The 26,562-nt window shown below is 51.7% G+C and overlaps 1 protein-coding gene across 1 annotated transcript in view; it reads right to left on the reverse strand.

Moving 5' to 3' along the window:
* Positions 1-26,562, reverse strand: part of ATRNL1 (attractin like 1) — a 379,911-nt gene that overhangs the window by 130,328 nt on the left and 223,021 nt on the right. The window contains exon 24 of the mRNA XM_066601402.1: positions 21,551-21,708. Within this exon, the coding sequence (XP_066457499.1) occupies positions 21,551-21,708 (158 nt within the window). The remainder of the gene's footprint in view (positions 1-21,550; positions 21,709-26,562) is intronic.

Here is a 26,562-nt window from a genome sequence, read left to right on the forward strand (position 1 = left end):
TCTCAGTTCCGCTGTTCTATCATGGATCCTCACACCTAGAGATGCAGTCGTAACTTTGCTGTTGCATAATATCTTATACTCCAGTCACATCCAGAGCTGCAGTCACAATTCTTCTGTTACGAGATGATTCATACTACTGTCACACACACAGCTGCATTCATAGTTTTTTGATTACAACAGTTTATTCTCCAGGCACACATAGAGCTGCGTTCTCAGTTTTGTGGTTGCATCATGTCTTATGCTAGAGTCACATCCAGAGCTGCAGTTACATCGTGCCGTAAAGTCCAGTCACATTTAGAGCTGCAGACAGAATTTCTCCATTACATCATTTATACTCTAGTCACACCCAGAGCTGCATCCACTATTCTGCTGACATCACGTCTTGTACTCGTCAGGTCCCGACACCCGCTGCCGCAACAATTCCTGTGTACAAACAGGCGCTAATCAGGAGCTGCAACATGTGACTATAACCTTATCCTCTAATCACATCCAGAGCTGCAGTTCGAATTCTTGTGTTTACTTCTAGAAATCGTAATTCTCCCCTGCTGACAAACACATTCAAACAACTTGGCAAAATTCCCATAATGCACTTCATGCTGCTGGTATTGCATTTTGGGTGCCTCAGTGCAGACAGTGCCAGGTAGATGACCGCCCCAGCGTCAGGCGGATGAACCCCCAGTACGAGGCGGATGACCCCCCAGTACCAGGCGGATGACCCCCCAGTACCAGACGGATGACCCGCCCCAGTGCCAGGCGGATGACCGCCCCCCCCCAGTGCCAGGCGGATGACCCCCCAGTGCCAGGCAGATGACCCCCCCCCAGTGCCAGGCAGATGACCCCCCCCCAGTGCCAGGCAGATGACCCCCCCAGTGCCAGGCAGATGACCCCCCCAGTGCCAGGCGGATGAACCCCAAGGGCCAGGCAGATGTCCCCCCCAGTGCCAGGCAGATGACCCCCCCCCCCAGTGCCAGGCAGATAACCCCCCCAATACCAGGCAGATGACCCCCCCCCCCCCCCCAGTGCCAGGCAGACGACCTCTGTGTCCCACGCAGGGTGACACACGCACCACGATCTGCAGTGACGTCTTTTATTTTTGCGTGCGTATTCACTGCCTTTTTCACAAAGACAGTAAGAAGGCCGAACTGCGGTCACTGCATTACTACACACCGCCTCCGCCAACACGGGACGCTGCATTATTACACACCGCCTCCGCCAACACGGGACGCTGCATTATTACACACCGCCTGCGCCAACACGGGACGCTGCATTATTACACACCGCCTCCGCCAACACGGGACGCTGCATTATTACACACCGCCTGCGCCAACACGGGACGCTGCATTATTACACACCGCCTGCGCCAACACGGGACGCTGCATTATTACACACCGCCTCCGCCAACACGGGACGCTGCATTATTACACACCGCCTCCGCCAACACGGGACGCTGCATTATTACACACCGCCTCCGCCAACACGGGACGCTGCATTATTACACACCGCCTGCGCCAACACGGGACGCTGCATTATTACACACCGCCTCCGCCAACACGGGACGCTGCATTATTACACACCGCCTGCGCCAACACGGGACGCTGCATTATTACACACCGCCTCCGCCAACACGGGACGCTGCATTATTACACACCGCCTCCGCCAACACGGGACGCTGCATTATTACACACCGCCTGCGCCAACACGGGACGCTGCATTATTACACACCGCCTCCGCCAACACGGGACGCTGCATTATTACACACCACCGCCTCCGCCAACAGGGGACGCTGCATTATTACACACCACCGCCTCCGCCAACACGGGACGCTGCATTATTACACACCACCGCCTCCGCCAACACGGGACGCTGCATTATTACACACCACCGCCTCCGCCAACACGGGACGCTGCATTATTACACACCACCGCCTCCGCCAACAGGGGACGCTGCATTATTACACACCACCGCCTCCGCCAACACGGGACGCTGCATTATTACACACCACCGCCTCCGCCAACACGGGACGCTGCATTATTACACACCACCGCCTCCGCCAACACGGGACGCTGCATTATTACACACCACCGCCTCCGCCAACACGGGACGCTGCATTATTACACACCGCCTCCGCCAACACGGGACGCTGCATTATTAGACACCGCCTCCGCCAACACGGGACGCTGCATTATTACACACCACGGCCTCCGCCAACACGGGACGCTGCATTATTACACACCACCGCCTCCGCCAACACGGGACGCTGCATTATTACACACCACCGCCTCCGCCAACATGGGACGCTGCATTATTACACACCACCGCCTCCGCCAACAGGGGACGCTGCATTATTACACACCACCGCCTCCGCCAACACGGGACGCTGCATTATTACACACCACCGCCTCCGCCAACAGGGGACGCTGCATTATTACACACCACCGCCTCCGCCAACAGGGGACGCTGCATTATTACACACCACCGCCTCCGCCAACAGGGGACGCTGCATTATTACACACCACCGCCTCTGCCAACACGGGACGCTGCATTATTACACACCGCCTCCGCCAACACGGGACGCTGCATTATTACACACCGCCTCCGCCAACACGGGACGCTGCATTATTACACACCACCGCCTCCGCCAACAGGGGACGCTGCATTATTACACACCACCGCCTCCGCCAACACGGGACGCTGCATTATTACACACCACCGCCTCCGCCAACAGGGGACGCTGCATTATTACACACCACCGCCTCCGCCAACACGGGACGCTGCATTATTACACACCACCGCCTCCGCCAACAGGGGACGCTGCATTATTACACACCACCGCCTCCGCCAACAGGGGACGCTGCATTATTACACACCACCGCCTCCGCCAACACGAGACGCTGCATTATTACACACCGTCTCCGCCAACACGGGACGCTGCATTATTACACACCGCCTCCGCCAACACGGGACGCTGCATTATTACACACCGCCTCCGCCAACACGGGACGCTGCATTATTACACACCGCCTCCGCCAACACGGGACGCTGCATTATTACACACCGCCTCCGCCAACACGGGACGCTGCATTATTACACACCGCCTCCGCCAACACGGGACGCTGCATTATTACACACCGCCTCCGCCAACACGGGACGCTGCATTATTACACACCGCCTCCGCCAACACGGGACGCTGCATTATTACACACCGCCTCCGCCAACACGGGATGCTGCATTATTACACACCGCCTCCGCCAACACGGGACGCTGCATTATTACACACCGCCTCCGCCAACATGGGACGCTGCATTATTACACACCGCCTCCGCCAACACGGGACGCTGCATTATTACACACCGCCTCCGCCAACACGCAGAAAAAATATGTGCGGAATACGGAGCACAAATACGCCCGTGTGAATGAGCCCACGCAATTGTATTAGAGCTGCATCTCAGCATCCGCAATATGGACACGTGTCTTGGCGCAACCGCAGTGCCATCAGCCCAACTGAGCCAAGATACCCGCAGTCAGCCTGCGACAGTCGCATATATCACGGACGCACATGGCGGACGGCGCCGCAGAATCTATCTATAAAACCCACAGCAAAAATCCGCAGCTAACCCACCATGTTTTTTGTCGCCGATTCGCGCACGGATTAAGTGTGTGACCCGCGTTCACTTGAAGCAGAACATGTCACATCTGACGACAGATCTGTGCAGAAACGCCACCAAAATGGAGAGGAAGATGGAAACACGTAACGTTCCTCTACAGAGCAGAGATACCGGAGCGTTCGAACAGTGTGCAAGCGTAATATCAATACTGGAGCGTTATAAGAGGAGCGGCTGATATCAGTCGCATATATAATGTCTCTGAGGGTTATATCAGTACTGGAGCGTTATAAGAGGAGCGGCTGATATCAGTCGCATATATAATGTCTCTGAGGGTTATATCAGTACTGGAGCGTTATAAGAGCAGTGGCTGATATCAGTCACATATATAATGTCTCTGGAGGTTATAAGAGGAGCGGCTGATATCAGTCGCATATATAATGTCTCTGAGGGTTATATCAGTACTGGAGCGTTATAAGAGCAGTGGCTGATATTAGTCACATATATGATGTCTCTGGAGGTTATATTAGTACTGGAGCGTTATAAGAGGAGAGGCTGATGTCACATATATGATGTCTCTGGAAGTTATAAGAGGAGCGGCTGAGATCAGTCGCATATATAATGTCTCTGAGGGTTATATCAGTACTGGAGCGTTATAAGAGGAGCGCTGATATCTGTCACATATACGTCGTCTCTGGAGGTTATATCAGTACTGGAGCGTTATAAGAGCAGCAGCTGATATCAGTCACATATATGATGTCTCTGAGGGTTATATCCGTGCTGGAGCGTTATAATAGGAGCGGCTGATATCAGTCACATATATGAGGTCTCAGGAGGTTATATCAGTGCTGGAGCGTTATAAGAGGAGCGGCTGATACCAGGGAGCAGTGGATTGTAAGTACTTAAACAAGTACATAGAACAGTTAATAGATATGTAAATATTCGTCTTGCGTGATATGTAACTGTTATTGATGGAGTTTGCCGCGCCTCGTATGCAGCTGTCCTGCCCGCGTCGGTTCTGCGCAGTTTCTTCTGGATGGTCCGCGGATCAATAGCGTAAAGAGCTTGTTTGTCACCGCAGCGTTTCCTTCGGGCATTAGCGCAATTATTTCCATTATTCCCACTTGCGGTGACAGAACATTTACCGCCGCCGCTGCATCCCTGCAATAATGACAGCCAGAAGAAAGAATGGCGCAGAAATCGATGAGACGATCGCCGCCCCTGTGCCCCTGATAGAGGCGCGGTGATAATGTTACACCTGAGGCACGGGCTAAATGCTGAACTACTGGCCTACAATCAATGCCAACAAGCAGCTGGGCTCACGTGTCACTGTGTCAGCGCAGGAAATGTGTGTCAGACGTCACTGAGGCTCTGGCATTCTATTCATTGACTGGTATACCTGGGATAGTAGTGCTAAAGAGCAGGGGATACAAGTGATGCATGCAACAGGCTAAAACAGTCTATAACCCCCTGTTATCAGCCATGAAAGGCTGGGAGAGGTGACTGTAGGACAGAGGAATACAATCTATTACTCTCTGTAATCAGCCATGTAAGGCTGGGAGAGGTAACTACGATCTATTGCTCCCTGGCAGGACAGACCCAGACAGGGTCCAGGCTGTAGCAGCTGACCCCCTTTGCTGCCGGTTCTCTACTTGATACATTTTGTTACATTGTGCCGATTTATCTGTTTTTGTCACCATTATTTATTGTGTTTCTATTTTCTGCAGATCAATAATCTCCAGAATGTTATCAAAGCCCAGAATATTCCAGACCCTCACAAGCCCCGCCCCCTGGAACCTGATAAACCGCGGGAATATCTACCCCATCACTACCAGGTTATCAGATCGCGAGGCAGCAGCTCATCTCCATAGTATATGGCTCCGCATCACTGCAGCCAGGAGAGTCCTTCATATAATCCTGGTGCAGGAGCAGTGATGTATGTACACAGTGACTCCACCAGCAGAATAGTGAGTGCAGCTCTGGGGTATAATACAGGATGTAACTCAGGAGCAGTACAGGATAAGTAATGTATGTACACAGTGACTCCACCAGCAGAATAGTGAGTGCAGCTCTGCAGTATAATACGGGATGTAACTCAGGGTCAGTACAGGATAAGTAATGTATGTACACAGTGACTCCACCAGCAGAATAGCGAGTGCAGCTCTGGAGTATAATGCAGGATGTAACTCAGGAGCAGTACAGGATAAGTAATGTATGTACACAGTGACTCCACCAGCAGAATAGTGAGTGCAGCTCTGGGGTATAATACAGGATGTAACTCAGGGTCAGTACAGGATAAGTAATGTATGTACACAGTGACTCCACCACCTGCAGAATAGTGAGTGCAGCTCTGGAGTATAATACAGGATGTAACTCAGGATCAGTACAGGATAAGTAATGTATGTACACAGTGACTCCACCAGCAGAATAGTGAGTACAGCTCTGGAGTATAATACAGGATGTAACTCAGGAGCAGTACAGGATAAGTAATGTATGTACACAGTGACTCCACCAGCAGAATAGTGAGTGCAGCTCTGGAGTATAATACAGGATGTAACTCTGGGTCAGTACAGGATAAGTAATTCTTCCTGAATTCCATGGTTTAGGAGTAGAATAACAAACTTCAGTAAAGTCTGACACTCAGAACTGGAGGACCGCTGGATCGGGGATGTAACTGTAGGACACATTGCAGATTGAGGTTATTTTGTTGTGTGTGTAAAGCTAAGTAACCCCCCCTCTCCCCCCCCCCCCCCATGGACACTGGAATGGCGGCCACTTTTGGTAGTCGCTGGGATCTATTTTTATTATATGAGTGAAATGCCCTTTATATTCCGAAGACATCAGTGTGACGTCTGGGAGGTCATGCTGGTACTTGTAGTCTTGTAAGATGACAGCGGCTTCATGAGGATGGAGGTTAGTAAGTAGAAGTGTAATGGAAGGAAGCCAGGAGTGAGTGGCCATCAGCGGACAGCAGCTCAGGGCTGCAGCAATCGCACATGACCGAGAGCTGCCAAAACCCCTCTAAAAGCCGCCCCCGTAGCTGTGGCCCCCGCGCCGCCGTCCTGCAGAGCCAGGAGACAATGCGGCCTCTGGTCATCAATCAGCTCCAGGGCTGCTGAGAAAGCTTCTTCCCACCAAGTCTGATTCAGTGCCGAGCGGCTAATGGGCGCAGCGCTGTGACATTGGGAGAGACGGATCCTCCATTAGACTCGCCCCGTCCATTTACTGCGCCAGGCTGATGGCACCGCGGGACGCAATGTACCCGAGCTGCCATCTGCTCAATCTGCAAGCCGATGAGCAGGCGACACTGCGGGCGAGGCTGCTGCAGAACCCCCAAACCCACACCTGGGGGGACGCAACCATGAAGAGAAACCCCTCGCTCTGCACTGTAGTTCACATAAGAGATGTGAATGCAGCTCTGGGTGTGACTAGGGTGTTAGACACAATGCAGAAGTAAAGATACGAATGCAGCTCTGGGTGTGACTGGGGTGTCAGACACAATGCAGCAGTAAAGATACGAATACAGCTCTTGGTGTCACTGGGGTGTCAGACACAATGCAGCAGTAAAGCTATGAACGCAGCTCTGGGTGTGACTGGGGTGTCAGACACAATGCAGAAGTAAGGATATGAATGCAGCTCTGGGTGTGACTGGGGTGTCAGACACAATGCAGAAGTAAGGATATGAATGCAGCTCTGGGTGTGACTGGGGTGTCAGACACAATGCAGAAGTAAAGATACGAATGCAGCTCTGGGTGTGACTGGGGTGTCAGACACAATGCGGCAGTAAAGCTATGAACACAGCTTTGGGTGTGACTAGAGTATAAGACACAATGCAGAAGTAAAGATACGAATGCAGCTCTGGGTGTGACTGGGGTGTCAGACACAATGCAGCAGTAAGGATAGGAATGCAGCTTTGGGTGTGACTAGAGTATAAGACACAATGCAAAAGGAGGGATATGAATGTAGCTCTGGGTGTGACTGGGGTGTCAGACACAATTCAGCAGTAAAGATACGAATGCAGCTCTGGGTGCGACTAGGGTGTCAGACACAATGCATAAGTAAAGATATGAATGCAGCTCTGGGTGTGAGTGGGGCAAAAAAACCCTGTGATTTAGCCAAGGAACGCCACAGTATGAACCTCCTGAAGACCAGCAGCGACAAAGAACAGATCCAGCAATAATCAGATAACGCTGAGCAAACATAAAAGCTGGAACGTGACCGACGGCGGTGGACAACTGCGCCGCTTTAGTCTGCGATTATACAACATGTCTGATTCCCCTAAGTATCGGATACGGGCGCGGGGCGCAGTTGCAGCGACATCTTTTCCTATAAGCAGCCACTGCTGCTGCAGAACATCGCTGAGATACAATGTAGCATTTTCCACTGGTGGGATGCTGGTTCTTAAAGGGCCATGCGCTCAATATACCTGCGGTCATGGGGCTGCAGGGGGCGCTGCCGTGTTCTGCAGCTGGCGTCTTGGCTGTTAGCTGCTACGGGCGGCTCATTAACGGTCCTTGTTACATTTATGGCCGGATTTACAGACCTTGTGACTTCTCGCCATTCTTGCTGGTCATGTGACCCTGGACGCAGCTTTTTTCCCTGCAGGCTGTTAATAGCCTCCAGGAGAAAGTCGCTGCGGCAGCGTATAATTCCGCGAGTCCACTTTAGATGTCTTACAAGTCCGGCAGATCTAAAAGCCTCTTATCTCCCCCCCGCTGCGGGTGAAAGGCGGCGTTTAGGAACCGTACATCCCGCGGCGGACCGATATGTGCTTTATATTAATATCGTATCTCTGGCGGCACTTCAGGGCTCGACATCAGCAAAAGATCTGCAAAAAGCCAACGCCTAAAGGGCTCTAAAATAGAGGGGAGCCCATCAGGCAGGAGGCTGAGGACCACCGGACACAGAGGGCCCCCCACCTTGGGCCATCCTGGATACAAATACCTTGCAGGACCTTAAATCTCACTGCTGCCTCCTGCTGGTTCAGTGTCTGCACCCTATAAGAATCAGCTTACATCCAGAGCTGCATTCACAATTCTGCTATAACATGACGTCTGATATACTCCAGTCACATCCAAAGCTGCGGTCGTGATTTCTTTTGCTACTGCCAGGAGTCAATCAGTCTTGATAGTAAGGAAGCAATGGCGGTGCAGTCTCCTGTACGATGGAGAGGTCGTCGCACATATTGCTACATGCAGTCCCATGGCCGCCCAGCCAGGACTGCGGAACTCAGCAGGGTTATTAGTCCGGAAAACGTGAACAGCGCATTTCTATACTCAAGACTCTCCAAAGTGGCTCCGCTCCAGTAAATTTCACGTATCGCAGTGGTGCCGCCGCCGCTGACTCACTTCTCTCACATTTGGCTAAAATCTGGGTTTCGTAATTGAAACGGATTCCTTGCGCTGCGAATGCGACGACTCGCCGGATCTTCAGGACCGACCTCCTTGGATCCCACCAAGGAGACGCTGCCAAGTCCTCCATAGTAGAAAGCACAGGATCAGCGTATTGATAAGCAGGGCGGACTGTGGGGACCGCGGGAGCGCAAAACGCGAGAAAGACGATTCTCCAACCACGAAGAAAAGGGAAGGAGAACAAGGTGCTTCGCTGGAGCGCAGCCCGGGTGCGGACCCCCGGGAAAGAGCTGCAACCCTAATACTGACCCCCAGTCAGCGAGAAGGCGGAGCCTACGTATAACGCGGAGGACATTGGGGATCCGAAAATGACATCTAGTACTCCAGGTCCAAGCGCTCCTTCACACGGACGCACGCCTTTTTGCGCACGCCTCAGCGCAACATATTTGATGCGTGAACACGTATTTTTGCGCTCCTATAGCGTATTTACTGTATTATCTGCGCCCGCAGGACGTGTTTATTTGTGCGCGGCAGACGGGCGCGCCCCGATTTACATGGCTATTTAGCCGAATGCGCATCGTATTGCGGGACCTTGGACGCACACAAAAGAAGAAGAGCGGGCTGCGGTTTGTTCGCATCCGTGAAATGCGTGTAAAAAGGAGAAATGTGAACAAACCCATCAGAAGCAGCGGGTTCTATTCACTGCGGATTGCAGCATGTTGTATTTTTTGGGCGTTCCCCCCCGAAACGCATTGCCCTATTGTTTCCAATGGGACCTTGAAAGAAACTACATGGCGCTCGCATGATGTGCGCCGCAAGTGCGATACGATTTTCCCCATTGAAGACAAATGGGAAATGGCCGCCATCTTCTCACGCTTAAAATGTGCATCGCTGCCCTCCAAAAAGCACCGGATCCGGCCAAAGCTGGTCTTCCCGACATCGCGGTCGCCCGTGCGAATGTAGGCTCTTCTAGAGATTCTGGCAGTAGTTGGATTGCAGCTCCGTATGTGAGTGGAGTAGAAGACGTGATGTAAAGGGCATTTACACGAAACCTGAAACACACCCCGCTGTCTTCACTGCGTCTATTCGCTTGCGCCATTTTTCTCTTGCAGCATCGCACTGATCCTTCTATTTGTTTGTGAGTTTTTTCTAATGGATGACGAGAGAAGCTATATAAATGGCGCCTGCCTGAACGCGTGCGCGAGCTTCGTGCGAGCGCGATACCGGCTATTTACAGGTGCGGGAAAAATCGCATGTTCAACGATGCGATGCTCTTGGACTGATATCGCGCTCAGCCGTGTGAACACTCCCCGAGACCGAGGACATTGGCAATCCCAAAATGAGATCTTATACTCTACTCACATCCAGAGCAGCAGTCTTATACTCCAGTCACACCTAGGGCTGCAGCCACAAATCCACTGCTACATCATGTCATTTACTCCATTCACATGCTGAGCTGCAGCCACAGTTCTGCTACAAATATGCAGATTTAGCTGCTCCCCCTGCAAGTTTGGCATCTACAAAACGCATTGCATTGTGGGAACGTACGCCAGGAACTTGTCTCACAAGTAGGTAATGCTGCATTAAAGCAGCGGGGACAAGGGGCACGATCAGCAGATGTGTGGCTGCAGCTCTGGAGGTAACTGGAGTAGATAAGCTACATGGAGTATTAGCCTGCAGCATAACATTCAATAGCGGAGCTGTCCTTTAGGCATCCTGCGCCGCCGCCGCGCCATTCCCTTCCTATCACCACACTTCTCTGCTTTCTTTCATCTCTTAATCCCAAGCACGACTGCACTCACTCACTGAGTTTCCAGGTTGACGAATACAATGCTAGAACAACAGTGTTCACTGACACTCAGGCACAGCGAGGAAGCGATAACTTAGTATAGGTTTCTATGACATTCGGGGTGTGGGGAAAGCTGAGTGATCACCCAGCGGGCCGGTAAGCGGGTCCTACTGGGTTTGCTGAAGCGATGGTTACTTCTGTAGCGCCGCAGCGGGGGCCGTTATTTCCAGGGTAATGCTCTGTGATGTATCTATTAGAAGGCAGCGTCTTGGCTGTGGAAGCTCATTACGTGGGGGAGGAGGCGCAGCGGACCGTCACGACGGCGACCGCGGTACGCTTAAGTTGTTTGCCGAGCGGACGATCAGCGGGCGCCGACTGGTTCTGAGAGCAGCGTCACCCCCTATAATACATTGTGTCAGCGGGAAAAGGAGGAAGCAAATGCACAAGAATCGTCCGCTGAGCGCTGGGACACGACGCACAGCATGCGCCGCGCGGGTTTATTCTACCGCGTAGCCGCTGATGATGGCGCCTGCGGAGAGCTGCTCACAACCCAAGCATCAAGAGTCCGACCAGCAGAGGGAATGACAGCAGGAGCGAGCGCAGCCGGAACGTCAGCTGCAACATCTCTGCTCAGCCGGAAAGTTCCAGAACTTTCTGATACTTTGTATTTCAGTTCCTCGCCTTTTATAAGATCTCTGGTTGCTGTCAGTTATTGTGGATTTTATAGTGTACCTAGAGGATGAAAACCCCTCAGACCTCATTCTTCTTGGTTCGTTACATTGTATCCAGTCTAGACAACCTATGCATTTACCCTGCACTGATACATTGTAACAAACTTTAACCCCTTAGTGACGCCGCCTATGTTGGTCCCAAGGACGTGGCCATTTTTGGGAGAATTCATCTCCAACTTTCAGAAACCAGAACTTCGTATCCCGTCGGCGGGCGCTAGAGGTAATATTAGCTGCTCATGATGGATTGTAGAACTTTTATTTTTGGAGGGTGGGGAGGAAAAAAAACCACCTTGCGGGCTCAGCCACACGGCCGTTGGCGTTTTTAAGTGCGCCCGCTGATTCTACTGATCTGCAAGGGGCAGAGAGGCGGCGAGGGGGAGGGAAAGGGGAGGACAGTTTGAACAGTGTGCTCCCCGCCCCTTGTCATAGCCAGCAATGGGAGGGGCAAACAGCAGGGGCGGAGAGGAGCAGAGAAGGGGGTGGGAGCTTCCAGCAGCTGTCATAGGCTCCTATAGAAGTCTATGCAGCCACCGCCGGCGTAAAAGGGCCCGGCCGAAATGCACTTATACGCCACAGAAATACGCCCATGTGCAAACCGATGCATCAGAGGGCCAGCGTGAAAACCGGGTGTGAACCCAGCCTAAATCCGCCATTGTTCTTTTTACAGCGTTGATGGCGCGGCATAAATAACGAGATGCATTGTTTCTGCATGTTGGTATAATTACGGCAATACCAAAATGGTGTTTTTTTAGGTTTTTTTTCACTTTTCTCCTTTTTATGGCATCACTGCTTTTTTCGCCTTCCCACGGACGCAGCGCTGTGAGCGCTTGCTTTCAGCCGTGATGAGCTGTAGCTTTTATTGGTACCATTTTGGGGTAAATGGGGCTTTTTTGATCACTTTTATGGGAAGTAAAATGAACAAAAATAGCATTTTTTATAGCGTTTGCTGTGCAGGATAAAAAAAGGGAGTTCACTTCATTTCACGGGGCTTCACTTTGATTTAAAAAACACTGTTTTTAAAAATATATATATTTTCCATTTTTTAAACAACGAGGGGAAAGTTCTCAAAGTTTGGGTTTTTTTTTTACTATTTTTATTACTTTTTATTACTCTTTTTTCAACGTCTCTAGGGAACTTGAACCTGTGATGCTAAGATAATACCTTGCAGTACCTCTGTACTGCAATGCATTATTGCTTACAATAGCGATCATTGGCCAAGGAAGACACAGACGCCACTGTATGGTTGCCATGGCAACCCATAGGCCCTCAGCGATTACCTGGCAGAGGGGCTGCTGACATCACAGAGGGAATACTCTCCTTCTGTGCACTCTTTGCAAGGCAGGATCAGCACTGATTGCAGCAAGTAAGGAGTTAACAGCACAGATCGCTGTCTCACCGATCCCCGCTGTTGCAACAGAAGGCTGGCGGTCAGTCACCGCCAGCTTCGGTTGCTGGCCCAGCTTCCATAGAGCGTAAGCGTATGTCCACTCGCGGCAAGTGCTGCCCAGCCAGGGCATACATTTTCAGCCTTGGGCGGGAAGGAGTTAAAGAGGGAAGAAATATTTGAGCTGCGACCCACAGGTAATTACACACACTGTAACAAATCCTCAGCTGAGTGCAACTTAAGTTTCATTGATTGCATGAAAGCAATCAATATTTCCATTGCCTGACAGCAAGCAGAGATCTGGACCATGGTGAGGAGGTGAAACACGAAGTCTATAATTAATCAGCAGTAGGGCTCATCATCCGATGATTCCCTGTTATTGACGTAACCCTGTGACCCCTCTCTATTGTGACAATGACAGTAACGCGGCGGCGAGCCGGGCGCCCCAGTCAATCAGACTCCCGGATCCGGGGAGAGAAGCCGTATACAGCGTGATTTACAGGACTATTATGGAGCTCATAAAGCAGGCAGCGAAGACGGGCCGCTGTCGGTGGACGAGCGCTGATTTATCCGCTCGCTGCAACTGTACGCGGCTAAATGAGAGAGCGGGCAAACGATCGCAATATGTAAATGATCCAGAGAACCAAAAACATCAGGGGCACCGAGGCTGCAGGAGTGATGGATGGGGCCCCGCACAACAAGGGCTTAAAGGGACAGCAGCAAGCAGAGCCTGCAGCTTATATCAGGACTGGAGCGTTATAAGAGGAGCGGCTGATATCAGTCACATATATAATGGCTCTGAGGGTTATATCAGGACTGGAGCGTTATAAGAGGAGCGGCTGATATCAGTCACATATATGATGTCTCTGGAGGTTATATCAGTACTGGAGCGTTATAAAAGGAGTGGCTGATATCAGTCATATATATGATGTCTCTGGAGGTTATATCAGTGCTGGAGCGTTATAAAAGGAGTGGCTGATATCAGTCATATATATGATGTCTCTGGAGGTTATATCAGTGCTGGAGCGTTATAAGAGGAGCGGCTGATATCAGTCACATATATGCTGTCTCTGGAGGTTATATCAGTACTGGAGTGTTATAAGAGGAGCAGCTGATATCGGTCACATATATAATGGCTCTGAGGGTTATATCAGGACTGGAGTGTTATAAGAGGAGTGGCTGATATCAGTCACATATATAATGGCTCTGAGGGTTATATCAGGACTGGAGTGTTATAAGAGGAGAGGCTGATATCAGTCACATATATGATGTCTCTGGAGGTTATATCAGTGCTGGAGCGTTATAAGAGGAACGGCTGATATCAGTCACATATGTGATGTCTCTGGGGGTTATATCAGTACTGGAGCGTTATAAGAGGAGCAGCTGATATTGGTCACATATATAATGTCTCTGAGGGTTATATCAGGACTAGAGGGTTATAAGAGCGACGGCTGATATCCGTCACATATATGATGTCTCTGGAGGTTATATCAGTACTGGAGCGTTATAAGAGGAGCTGCTATCAGTCACATATATAATGTCTCTGAGGGTTATATCAGTACTGGAGCGTTATAAGAGGAGCTGCTGATATCGGTCACATATATGATGTCTCTGAAGGCTATATCAGTACTGGAGCGTTATAAGAGGAGCCGCTGATATCGGTCACAAATATGATGTATCTGAAGGCTATATCAGTACTGGAGCGTTATAAGAGGAGCCGCTGATATCGGTCACATATATGATGTCTCTGAAGGCTATCTCAGTACTGGAGCGTTATAAGAGGGGCGGCTGATATCCATCACATATATGATGTCTCTGGAGGTTATATCAGTACTGGAGCGTTATAAGAGGAGCCGCTGATATCAGTCACATATATGATGTATCTGAAGGTTATAACAGTAGTGGCTGATTTGCCGCTCAGAACTCTGAGAAAGTATATAATCAATGACCCTGCGGAGGAGGTGATGGACAGGGTCATGGGAGTCATTTGACTCTCCGCCGAGCCCCCCCTTCATATACATACATTGTAACAATCGCTCATGATTCTGATGACGTCTCCCCTTTGCTGCTCTGCTGTAATTAAGGAGAAGACGGACAGTGATGGACGTTTGTCCCAAGGTGACCGATAGGTGAAGCTTCCCGGAGGGGACGCAGCGCCGAGCGCTGACATCAGCGAGAGCTAGACCGCGATGGATTTATTGCTGCTCTTAGTCTGATGAATGGCAGAGCAACCGATCACAGCGAATAGTCACTTAATTATCGATGGAAGATACAGGTCAGGACAACGAGGCCCCTGGGGTCGACCGCCGCAGGCAAATAAACTTATCACTATAGATCACTAAACCTATAGATCACTGCCACACCCGGACCACCTAGAGATCTGCCAACAGATAACTCCAACCCACAGATCACTGCCGTCCCAGCACCCCTCCCCTTATAGATCACCGCCATCCCCTGGATCCACCCCCTAGATTACCGCCAGCCCAGGACCCGTCTATAGATCAAAGTCACCCCCAGAGTCTCCCTTAGATCCCTGCCACCAGCCCTTCAAATCAGTGTCCTCCTAAGGACCGCCATAGATCACTGCCACCACCCCAGGTTCACTCCCACAGATCACTGCCACCACCCCAGGTTCACTCCCATAGATTACTGCCACCACCCCAGGTTCACTCCCATATATCACTACCACCACCCCAGGTTCACTCCCATAGATCACTGCCATCACCCCAGGTTCACTCCCATAGATCACTGCCACCACCCCAGGTTCACTCCCATAGATCACTGCCACCACCCCAGGTTCACTCCCATAGATCACTGCCACCACCCCAGGTTCACTCCCATATATCACTACCACCACCTCAGGTTCACTCCCATATATCACTGCCACCACCCCAGGTTCACTCCCATAGATCACTGCCACCACCCCAGGTTCACTCCCACAGATCACTGCCACCACCTCAGGTTCACTCCCATATATCACTGCCACCACCCCAGGTTCACTCCCATAGATCACTGCCACCACCCCAGGTTCACTCCCACAGATCACTGCCACCACCCCAGGTTCACTCCCATAGATTACTGCCACCACCCCAGGTTCACTCCCATAGATCACTGCCACCACCCCAGGTTCACTCCCATAGATCACTGCCACCACCCCAGGTTCACTCCCATATATCACTACCACCACCTCAGGTTCACTCCCATATATCACTGCCACCACCCCAGGTTCACTCCCATAGATCACTGCCACCACCCCAGGTTCACTCCCACAGATCACTGCCACCACCCCAGGTTCACTCCCATAGATTACTGCCACCACCCCAGGTTCACTCCCATAGATCACTACCCCCACCCCAGGTTCACTCCCATAGATCACTGCCACCACCCCAGGTTCACTCCCATAGATCACTGCCACCACTCCAGGCTCACTCCCATAGATCACTGCCACCACCCCAGGTTCACTCCCATAGATCACTGCCACCACCCCAGGTTCACTCCCATAGATCACTACCCCCACCCCAGGTTCACTCCCATATATCACTACCACCACCTCAGGTTCACTCCCATATATCACTACCACCACCTCAGGTTCACTCCCATATATCACTACCACCACCCCAGGTTCACTCCCATAGATCACTGCCACCACCCCAGGTTCACTCCCATAGATCACTGCCACCACCCCAGGTTCACTCCCATAGATCACTGCCACCACCCCAGGTTCACTCCCATTGATCACTGCCACCACCTCAGGTTCACTCCCATATATCACTGCCACCACCTCAGGTTCACTCCCATAGATCACTGCCACCACCTCAGGTTCACTCCCATATATCACTGCCCCCACCCCAGGTTCACTCCCATAGATTACTGCCACCACCCCAGGTTCACTCCCATATATCACTGCCACCACCCCAGGTTCACTCCCATAGATCACTACCCCCACCCCAGCTTCACTCCCATAGATCACTGCCACCACCCCAGGTTCACTCCCATAGATCACTACCCCCACCCCAGGTTCACTCCCATAGATCACTACCACCACCCCAGGTTCACTCCCATATATCACTACCCCCACCCCAGGTTCACTCCCATAGATCACTACCCCCACCCCAGGTTCACTCCCATAGATCACTGCCACCACCCCAGGTTCACTCCCATAGATCACTGCCACCCCCCCCCCCCCCAGGTTCACTCCCATAGATCACTGCCACCCCCCCAGGTTCACTCCCATAGATCACTGCCACCTCTCCAGGTTCACTCCCATATATCACTGCCACCACCTCAGGTTCACTCCCATAGATCACTGCCACCACCCCAGGTTCACTCCCATTGATCACTGCCACCACCCCAGGTTCACTCCCATAGATCACTACCACCACCCCAGGTTCACTCCCATATATCACTACCACCACCCCAGGTTCACTCCCTTAGATCACTGCCACCACCCCAGGTTCACTCCCATAGATCACTGCCACCACCTCAGGTTCACTCCCATAGATCACTGCCACCACCCCAGGTTCACTCCCATAGATCACTACGACCACCCCAGGTTCACTCCCATAGATCACTACCCCCACCCCAGGTTCACTCCTATAGATCACTACCACCACCCCAGGTTCACTCCCATAGATCACTACCACCACCCCAGGTTCACTCCCATAGATCACTACCACCACCCCAGGTTCACTCCCATATATCACTACCCCCACCCCAGGTTCACTCCCATAGATCACTGCCACCCCCCCCAGGTTCACTCCCATAGATCACTGCCACCCCCCCCCAGGTTCACTCCCATAGATCACTGCCACCCCCCCAGGTTCACTCCCATAGATCACTGCCACCACTCCAGGTTCACTCCCATATATCACTGCCACCACCTCAGGTTCACTCCCATAGATCACTGCCACCACCCCAGGTTCACTCCCATTGATCACTGCCACCACCCCAGGTTCACTCCCATAGATCACTACCACCACCCCAGGTTCACTCCCATATATCACTACCACCACCCCAGGTTCACTCCCTTAGATCACTGCCACCACCCCAGGTTCACTCCCATAGATCACTGCCACCACCTCAGGTTCACTCCCATAGATCACTGCCACCACCCCAGGTTCACTCCCATAGATCACTACCACCACCCCAGGTTCACTCCCATATATCACTGCCACCACCCCAGGTTCACTCCCATAGATCACTGCCACCACCCCAGGTTCACTCCCATAGATCACTGCCACCACCCCAGGTTCACTCCCATAGATCACTGCCACCACCCCAGGTTCACTCCCATAGATCACTGCCACCACCCAAGGTTCACTCCCATAGATCACTACCACCACCCAAGGTTCACTCCCATAGATCACTACCACCACCCCAGGTTCACTCCCATAGATCACTGCCACCACCTCAGGTTCACTCCCATAGATCACTACCACCACCCCAGGTTCACTCCCATATATCACTACCACCACCCCAGGTTCACTCCCATAGATCACTGCCACCACCCCAGGTTCACTCCCATAGATCACTGCCACCACCCCAGGTTCACTCCCATAGATCACTGCCACCACCCCAGGTTCACTCCCATAGATCACTGCCACCACCAGAACCCTTCATAGATTATTGCCAACCCACTGGACCTCACATAGATCACTACAGCCTATAGATCACTGCTCAGGACCTCCATAGATCACTATAGCCCACAGATGACTGCCCCCCAGGACCCCTATAGATCACTACAGCCTCTAGATCACCCCCCAGGACCCCTATAGATCACTACAGCCTATAAATCACTGCCCAAGACCCCCATAGATTACTGCAGACTATAGATCAGTGTCCCAGGACCCCCATAGATCACTAGGGCCTATAGATGACTACCATCTCAAGGATCACCTCCAAACCCCCATAAATGATGACTATAGATGCAGCACAGATACTAATGCTGATCACACCCTACCCCCCCCCCACTATATCTGGGAGGGGCTATCACTCTGCTCATCCTGCACCTCCTGTTTCATGAGCAGAATGCTAGTGTGCAGAATGACTGACGTGCAGAGGCAAAGCAGAAGAAGGGGTCATGGGGGATGTGGCATTACAAGCCCTTTAGGGCACGTGGAAAGCTGAGGGAGGAGTCATGGTAGCCCTACTAGTTGTCACCCAGCTTTTCCAGGGCAGATTTCCATATGGATAATTGGACTTCCGCCTTTTTAGCTTCTTCTATTGGATCCGTTTCCCTTCCATAAATCCATTGTTCTTTTCCGCCGCCGTGTTAAGAATTTTGTGATTTTTCGTCAGCGCCATTTATTATCTGAGGTTAAAAATAAAAAACAGCCCCCTGATAAGTCTGCGAGTCGCCGGGTGATTTCTGCGCCAGTCGTTCTGGAAGGAGCCTTAATTTATGGCGGAGTATGAAGGCAGAGCGATGGAGGCCATCCCTCACTCCTCGGTAATTGAGATGTGCGAGCGCTCCGCCGCGGTTTTGCATATGGTGAATATTGATGCGCGGCTGTGAATTGTGATGTCCAGGCAGAGCGGCCGGCGCGGCGCCGATTCCGGGAACATATTGGGTTTTATGGGCTCAGGCCACGCTACTCTCACACACTAGTACGAGTATTTACAGCGGTGGGGGAGGGGGGCAGCGGGACCGCTGCCAGGGGGCAGGGAAGATGGCGGCCGTCCAGGGACAGCGGCTGATTCCAAAGCAGAAAATGAGCTACAGATACTGGGAAGACAAACGCAAGCGAGAAGAAGTCTGCGGTCAGAAATGGCCGACCTACGGCGTGGGATCATGTGACTTGGATATCCCATAGGACCGCCATGACAGCTCCCATACTGCGTCATCACGGGACAGAGGCGTCGCTGTGCAGATCTGCCACTCAGGAAGCAGAGAAAGCTGGGTGATGACAGCCGTAGTGGAGACCATAAAAACCGTATGGGATGGCGGTTCTTTTCCACTTTTTGGGAGTGGGTGGGCGCACATACTTTTCGTAGAAAATGGGCACAATTACTTTTTGGGGAGTGCCCATACTTTTCAGGGGTCAGCCAATGGCAGCCCTCCCCTAAGTCCCGCCTCCCTCGCCACTACAGATGTGATGTGGATCTGCATCGGAGTGACGTAAAAAGTGATTCATCGTTAACGCGCCTTTTATATATTGGCTGCAGGTGCCGCCCTCTGGCATCGCCACGCGTCTCCTGTAGTGCCGGTCAGGGCCCTGGGAAAGCTGGGTGATGGCCCTGGTAGACGCTCTTCTGGCAGCCATACTTGCTGTCACCTAGAGTGACATCCAATGTGTGTGATGGGAGGCATCACCAGCCTGACTGCCCGGTGTACAGACACATGATAAAGAGGTCCCTGTGGGATGATGGGGGGCGCCTCTCGTATACGGGGGGGGTGCAGTATTCCTGGGCTCAGCGCGCCCGTTAATGCGGCAGTGCCCGCGCGGTCAGGGTCGGGCGGATTCTGTTTTTCTTTGACGTTAAGGAATTAAAAGAGAATGAAATCAGCTAAACAGAACGGCGGCGAGCCAGATATCCGCGCAAGTCTCTTGGGCTCTGGCGGTGTTGGCCCGCTGGCGAGCGTTTCAGCGAGGCGCTGGCGCCGGTCCGATGCCTCCTGATTGATGCCCTATGGGGAGCAAGAGAGAAACGGACAGCGAGGCGTGCAACGCAGCAAAACCGATATCTGCTGAAGCAAACGGAGCGGTGTGTAGACTCGGCATTTCAATTCCTCTACATTTCCGGCAGCTTGCTGTCACTGAATGGAAACACTAGTTGTTGACATTAAGGGGGTTTGTTACAATGTATCAGTGTAGACAATCCTCTGTGAGATTTGTGCTGCTGTGTTTTATCTCACACATTGTAACTAGCTATCAGCCTGATCTCCACAGGGGATTGTCCAGACTGATACATTGTAACAAACCCTCAGCTATGAGGAGTATTAGGCCAACATGCTGGTTTTCAGCCTCTTAAAGGGGTTTGCTAGGACTTTAATATTGCTGACATATCCTTAGGCGGCAGTTTGTCACTCCGGAACCCCACAATCAGCTGATTGAAGAGACTGCGACATGCTGATGAATGCTGCAGCTCTTCACTGCATGCCAGGTACAGCGCTGTACATTGTGTAGTGGTGGAACCTGGTATAGCAGCTCAGTCCCTTTCACTTGAATGAGACCGTGGAATGAAGGTGATGTCACAGGGCAGAACAGAGGCGGCAGCACTCACCCGAGTTGCAGTCTCTTTAAACAACTCATGTGAGCAGTGAACCCCCATGGATGAGAAACTGATGAGCCATCCTAAGGAAAGGTCATCAAGAACAGGAGATCCAGAAAACCCCTTTAAGAAGCTGAAATCCCATCTGGCCCTAAAATTCCACACAGCTGAGGTTTTGTTACAATGTATCCAGTCTGTCATATAAACATAATGGACTCCAGACTGATCTTTATTTCACTGCACTGATACATTGTAACAGACTATCAGCACAGGAGAGAGATGTGTGCTACTGATGTGTTCACCTCTACACTGTAACAAACCCCCAGCTGTGTCAGCAGTAAGCAGACAAGCCTCTGTATGTAAATGCCTTATGTGATCTCCAAAGCCAAAGTTACAGAGCTTAGCTTTATTTGCATGGGACTTCAGCCGCTCGGATGGGCGTTGCGCAGTGTCTGGTCATGTGATCGGGCGCAGGGACTGACCTGGATCTTGATTGGCCAGGAGAAGTTGCTGACGTAGACGTAGAAGGTGATGTTGGGGTTACTCCTGAAGTTGAACTTCTCGCAGGAGAAGCTGTCCCGGTACTCCTTGATGTGAGACTTGGCCACCAGCGGGACTTCTTCTCCAGAGATGGTGCCGGCTGCAAGAAAACACACGGGACCCGTTAGAGCGGCGGCGCCACCGACCCAAGAGCTTACATCCCAATCATCTGAGAACCTCCCGATGGACTACTCTACCCAACATCCAGCGCCGGACCTGTAATGTCACCCGGGACTAGACTGTAAGCTCTGGGGGTCATTCAGCCGTCCGGCCAGCGCAGCCTAAACACGGATCACCAGAAGTTCTAGAAAATGAACAGTTTAGATCTTTCTCTGGAAGGTCGCGGCGAACAGCGCCATTCTGTAATCAACGGCGTCCTGCAACCGTGCGCCACACGTGACAGCAATCAGACGGGGCCAGGAGTGTCACTGAGAACCCGGAATCCACATACAGCTGCAATTACAGGAAAACAGATGAGCTATCGGAGATCGTGCGCGGCGGCGGCGGCTGGGCGGGCGGAACGCTACTCTTTATTATAGTCTTCATGTAAGTTCCAAGAGCCGCTCGGCCACAAAGCTCCATCTCCAGGTAAGAAGGAGCTGCACAACTTTTCAGTGGACTTTGCTTCTATTTTTAACAACTTTCAAGAGCTCTGCTTGCTGTCAGTGACTGAAAACATACAATACACAGGATCAGTGAAATTACCCTTCCCCTACTCGTAGGCCTCTGGAGGGCGCTCTGCTGCTCCAAATGAGATAAACTTCTGGCGATCGCTTGCCATTCATGGAAGGAAAAATTGTATAAAAGTCACCAACAGGTGGCGCTGTAGCTATGCATATCACGCTACACATGTTCAGTCAAGGCCCATTTACACGCAATGATTATCGCTGAAATTCGTTAAAACAATGGCATATGAGAGATAACCGTTGCGTGTAAACGCTGCCATCGTTCACTCTTCAACTGAACAATGATTTTAGGAGAGAGAACAGGGACCGCACGCTGTGTTCTGCACGGGACTCGGAGATTACATTGTGTTCTACCAACAGCTCGCGCGAGAACAATGGAGCTGTGTGCAGAACTCAGACCACATGCTGGGCTCTACAAACAGCTCCCGGAAGCCCTTTTACACGCAAATGAAGCTGATCAAGTGTCAATAGACATTAGTGTCTATTAACACTTTATGCAAAACGATCACTAAAACTGTCAATCTTTCAGTCGCTTGAAAGATTGTCTTTGCGTGTAAATGGCACTGCGTGTAAAAGTCCCTCGTGGTTTTCAATGATGGTCTCCATGCGCAAAACCAAGTTTTACACCTCGGAGCGCAGCGAGTCAGCTTTAATGGCTACAAGATGCCGACACAGACGCAGGTCTGTAGAGGTAGATGAGCTCCGCCACAGCGCCACCTATCAGCAACTCTTTAGCTACATATTTGTGTTCATAAATAGCAAGCTCATCGTCTGATGTGGACGTTGTCTGATTTGGAGCAGCACAGCGCCCTCCAGAGGCCTCTGAGTTGGGGACGTTTAATTTCACTAATCCTGTGGGTATAATTAGAAGCCACCAAACTCCCAGCTGAAGGGTTGTTACAATGTATCAGTGCAGGCAATGCTCTGTGAGGTACACACATCTACACCTGTCCTGTCCTGATAGCTTGTTACAATGTATCAGTCTGCAGAGGATGCAACTGTAACAAACAATTAGAGGGGTTGTCCAAGCTTAGAAAAACATGGCTGCTTTCTTGCAAACACAGCACCACCCAGGGGTTATGTGTGGTATTGCAGCTCTGGTTTATTGATGTGAGTGGCAGCTTGGCAGCAATACCAGACACAACCCGCGGATGAGAGTGGCGCTGTGTTAGAAAATCATGGCTGCTTTCTTCCTAACGCTGGACAATCCCTTTTACTACTGAGAACTCATCCTCAGGATCGGTCATCAATAGTTGATCAGCCGCGTGTCGACACTCAGGATCCCCACCAATCAGCTGATCACCAGCGCAGCTAGAATAGCAGATAGCGCTGTCCATAGTGCAGTGGCCCAGGTTGGTATTGCATTGATTTTAATGGGAAGTGCGCCTGCAGTACCAACCTGGGCCACTGCAGAATGGATAGCGCCGTCCGCAGCTAATCAGTGAGGATCTTGAGGGGCGGACTCTCACTGATCAACTAACGGTGGCCTAGCCTGAGGAAAGATCATCAATAGCAGAAGTCCTGGAGAACCGCTTTGTGTCAGCCATACAACTGTATACGTCCATGCCTAGCCAACGCCGTGTATGGAGGGGGTCCGGAGGGGCATCACAGCGGGCATCAGCTGTCTGACAGCCGCCATAAAAGAGAACTCTGATCGCAACTGGTAGACCTTGAAATGCTGCTGTCCGCTCTGACTGCAACACGTCAATGTCCCAAAGAGCATGAGGGCAGCTCTGGATGGGACTGGAGTACAAGAAGCATGAGGGCAGCTCTGGATGGGACTGGAGTACAAGAAGCATGAGGGCAGCTCTGAAAGGGACTGGAGTACAAGAAGCATGAGGGCAGCTCTGAAAGGGACTGGAGTACAAGAAGCATGAGTGCAGCTCTGAAAGGGACTGGAGTACAAGAAGCATGAGGGCAGCTCAGGATGGGACTGGAGTACAAGAAGCATGAGGGCAGCTCTGGATGGGACTGGAGTACAAGAAGCATGAGGGCAGCTCTGGATGGGACTGGAGTACAAGAAGCATGAGTGCAGCTCTGGAAGGGACTGGAGTACAAGAAGCATGAGTGCAGCTCTGAAAGGGACTGGAGTACAAGAAGCATGAGTGCAGCTCTGAAAGGGACTGGAGTACAAGAAGCATGAGGGCAGCTCTGAAAGGGACTGGAGTACAAGAAGCATGAGTGCAGCTCTGAAAGGGACTGGAGTACAAGAAGCATGAGGGCAGCTCTGAAAGGGACTGGAGTACAAGAAGCATGAGTGCAGCTCTGAAAGGGACTGGAGTACAAGAAGCATGAGGGCAGCTCTGGGTGGGACTGGAGTACAGGAAGCATGAGGGCAGCTCTGGATGGGACTGGAGTACAAGAAGCATGAGGGCAGCTCTGGATGGGACTGGAGTACAAGAAGCATGAGTGCAGCTCTGAAAGGGACTGGAGTACAAGAAGCATGAGTGCAGCTCTGAAAGGGACTGGAGTACAAGAAGCATGAGGGCAGCTCTGGAAGGGACTGGAGTACAAGAAGCATGAGGGCAGCTCTGGAAGGGACTGGAGTACAAGAAGCATGAGGGCAGCTCTGGATGGGACTGGAGTACAAAAAGCATAATGGCAGCTCTGGAAGGAACTGGAGTACAAGAAGCATGAGGGCAGCTCTGGAAGGGACTGGAGTACAAGAAGCATGAGGGCAGCTCTGGAAGGGACTGGAGTACAAGAAGCATGTCGGCAGCTCTGGGAGGGACTGGAGTACAAGAAGCATGTCGGCAGCTCTGGGAGGGACTGGAGTACAAGAAGCATGAGGGCAGCTCTGGATGGGACTGGAGTACAAGAAGCATAATGGCAGCTCTGGAAGGGACTGGAGTACAAGAAGCACGAGGGCAGCTCTGGAAGGGACTGGAGTACAAGAAGCATGAGGGCAGCTCTGGATGGGACTGGAGTACAAGAAGCATGAGGGCAGCTCTAGATGTGACTGGAGTACAAGAAGCACGAGGGCAGCTCTGGAAGGGACTGGAGTACAAGAAGCACGAGGGCAGCTCTGGAAGGGAGTGGAGTACAAGAAGCATGAGGGCAGCTCTGGAAGGGACTGGAGTACAAGAAGCATGTCGGCAGCTCTGGGAGGGACTGGAGTACAAGAAGCATGTCGGCAGCTCTGGGAGGGACTGGAGTACAAGAAGCATGAGGGCAGCTCTGGATGGGACTGGAGTACAAGAAGCATAATGGCAGCTCTGGAAGGGACTGGAGTACAAGAAGCATGAGGGCAGCTCTGGAAGGGACTGGAGTACAAGAAGCATGAGGGCAGCTCTGGAAGGGACAAGAGTACAAGAAGCATGAGTGCAGCTCTGGAAGGGACAAGAGTACAAGAAGCATGAGGGCAGCTCTGGAAGGGACAAGAGTACAAGAAGCATGAGAGCAGCTATGTAATGGACTGGAGTACAAGACGCATGAGGGCAGCTCTAGATGTGACTGGAGTATAACAAGTGTAACTACCCCTTCCCCATTTTCACCTGATTGCTATACTGCCCCATGTACATCGGCCATAACTGGCTAACAGACATTCTCATGAATTGCGCAGCCATTCCCCCTGACATTCCCCCTCCGCCGCGGCCCGAGCCTCCCATCACTATCTTCCCACCTTAATTCCCAATCTAATGCGCTGATCAAACACGAGCGGCGAACTGTTAAATGTCGATCGTAAATGTCATACTGGATTTTTATGGCTGGACTTTGTGGGCTCGGCGCCGTCCTCCTGCGGCCGCTGATTCACGGCGCCCAGCTTTATCAATCCATGAATTTTTATTGACACAATGTGTAAATTCCAGCGAGGTCTGCGCCGGAGTGCGAGCGAAACGCCGCGTTTAAGGTGAAATTTATTTTTCAATCGACCCAGCCATATGTTTCCACGAAGAAATCTCACGGCGCCATTCGCTCCAGACAGTAAACATATAGAAGCTTCTAATAGACTCTGCAGGTCAATGCCTCGTCATTCTCAAGATCTCTGCTTGCTGACAGGGAACTGTCCTGCTCACACAGTGTGAGGCTGTATTTACACGGGCAAGTGCGATAGCGATCCGAGAAAATTGGACCGCTATCGCGCTCATAAACCTGCGATTTTTTTTCTGCTATGCGTTTCACAAAAAACACAGATTACATCGAGAAATCAGATTCGCAGGGTGAACGGCCGGATCACAGGCATCCAACCCCTCCGTGTGACAATCCTCTGTGAGCTGAACACTCTGATAGTTTGCTACAATGTATCAGTGCAGCCAGCAGGCATCAGT

Source organism: Eleutherodactylus coqui, chromosome 4, assembly GCF_035609145.1.
Source record: "Eleutherodactylus coqui strain aEleCoq1 chromosome 4, aEleCoq1.hap1, whole genome shotgun sequence".
Taxonomy (NCBI): domain Eukaryota; kingdom Metazoa; phylum Chordata; class Amphibia; order Anura; family Eleutherodactylidae; genus Eleutherodactylus; species Eleutherodactylus coqui.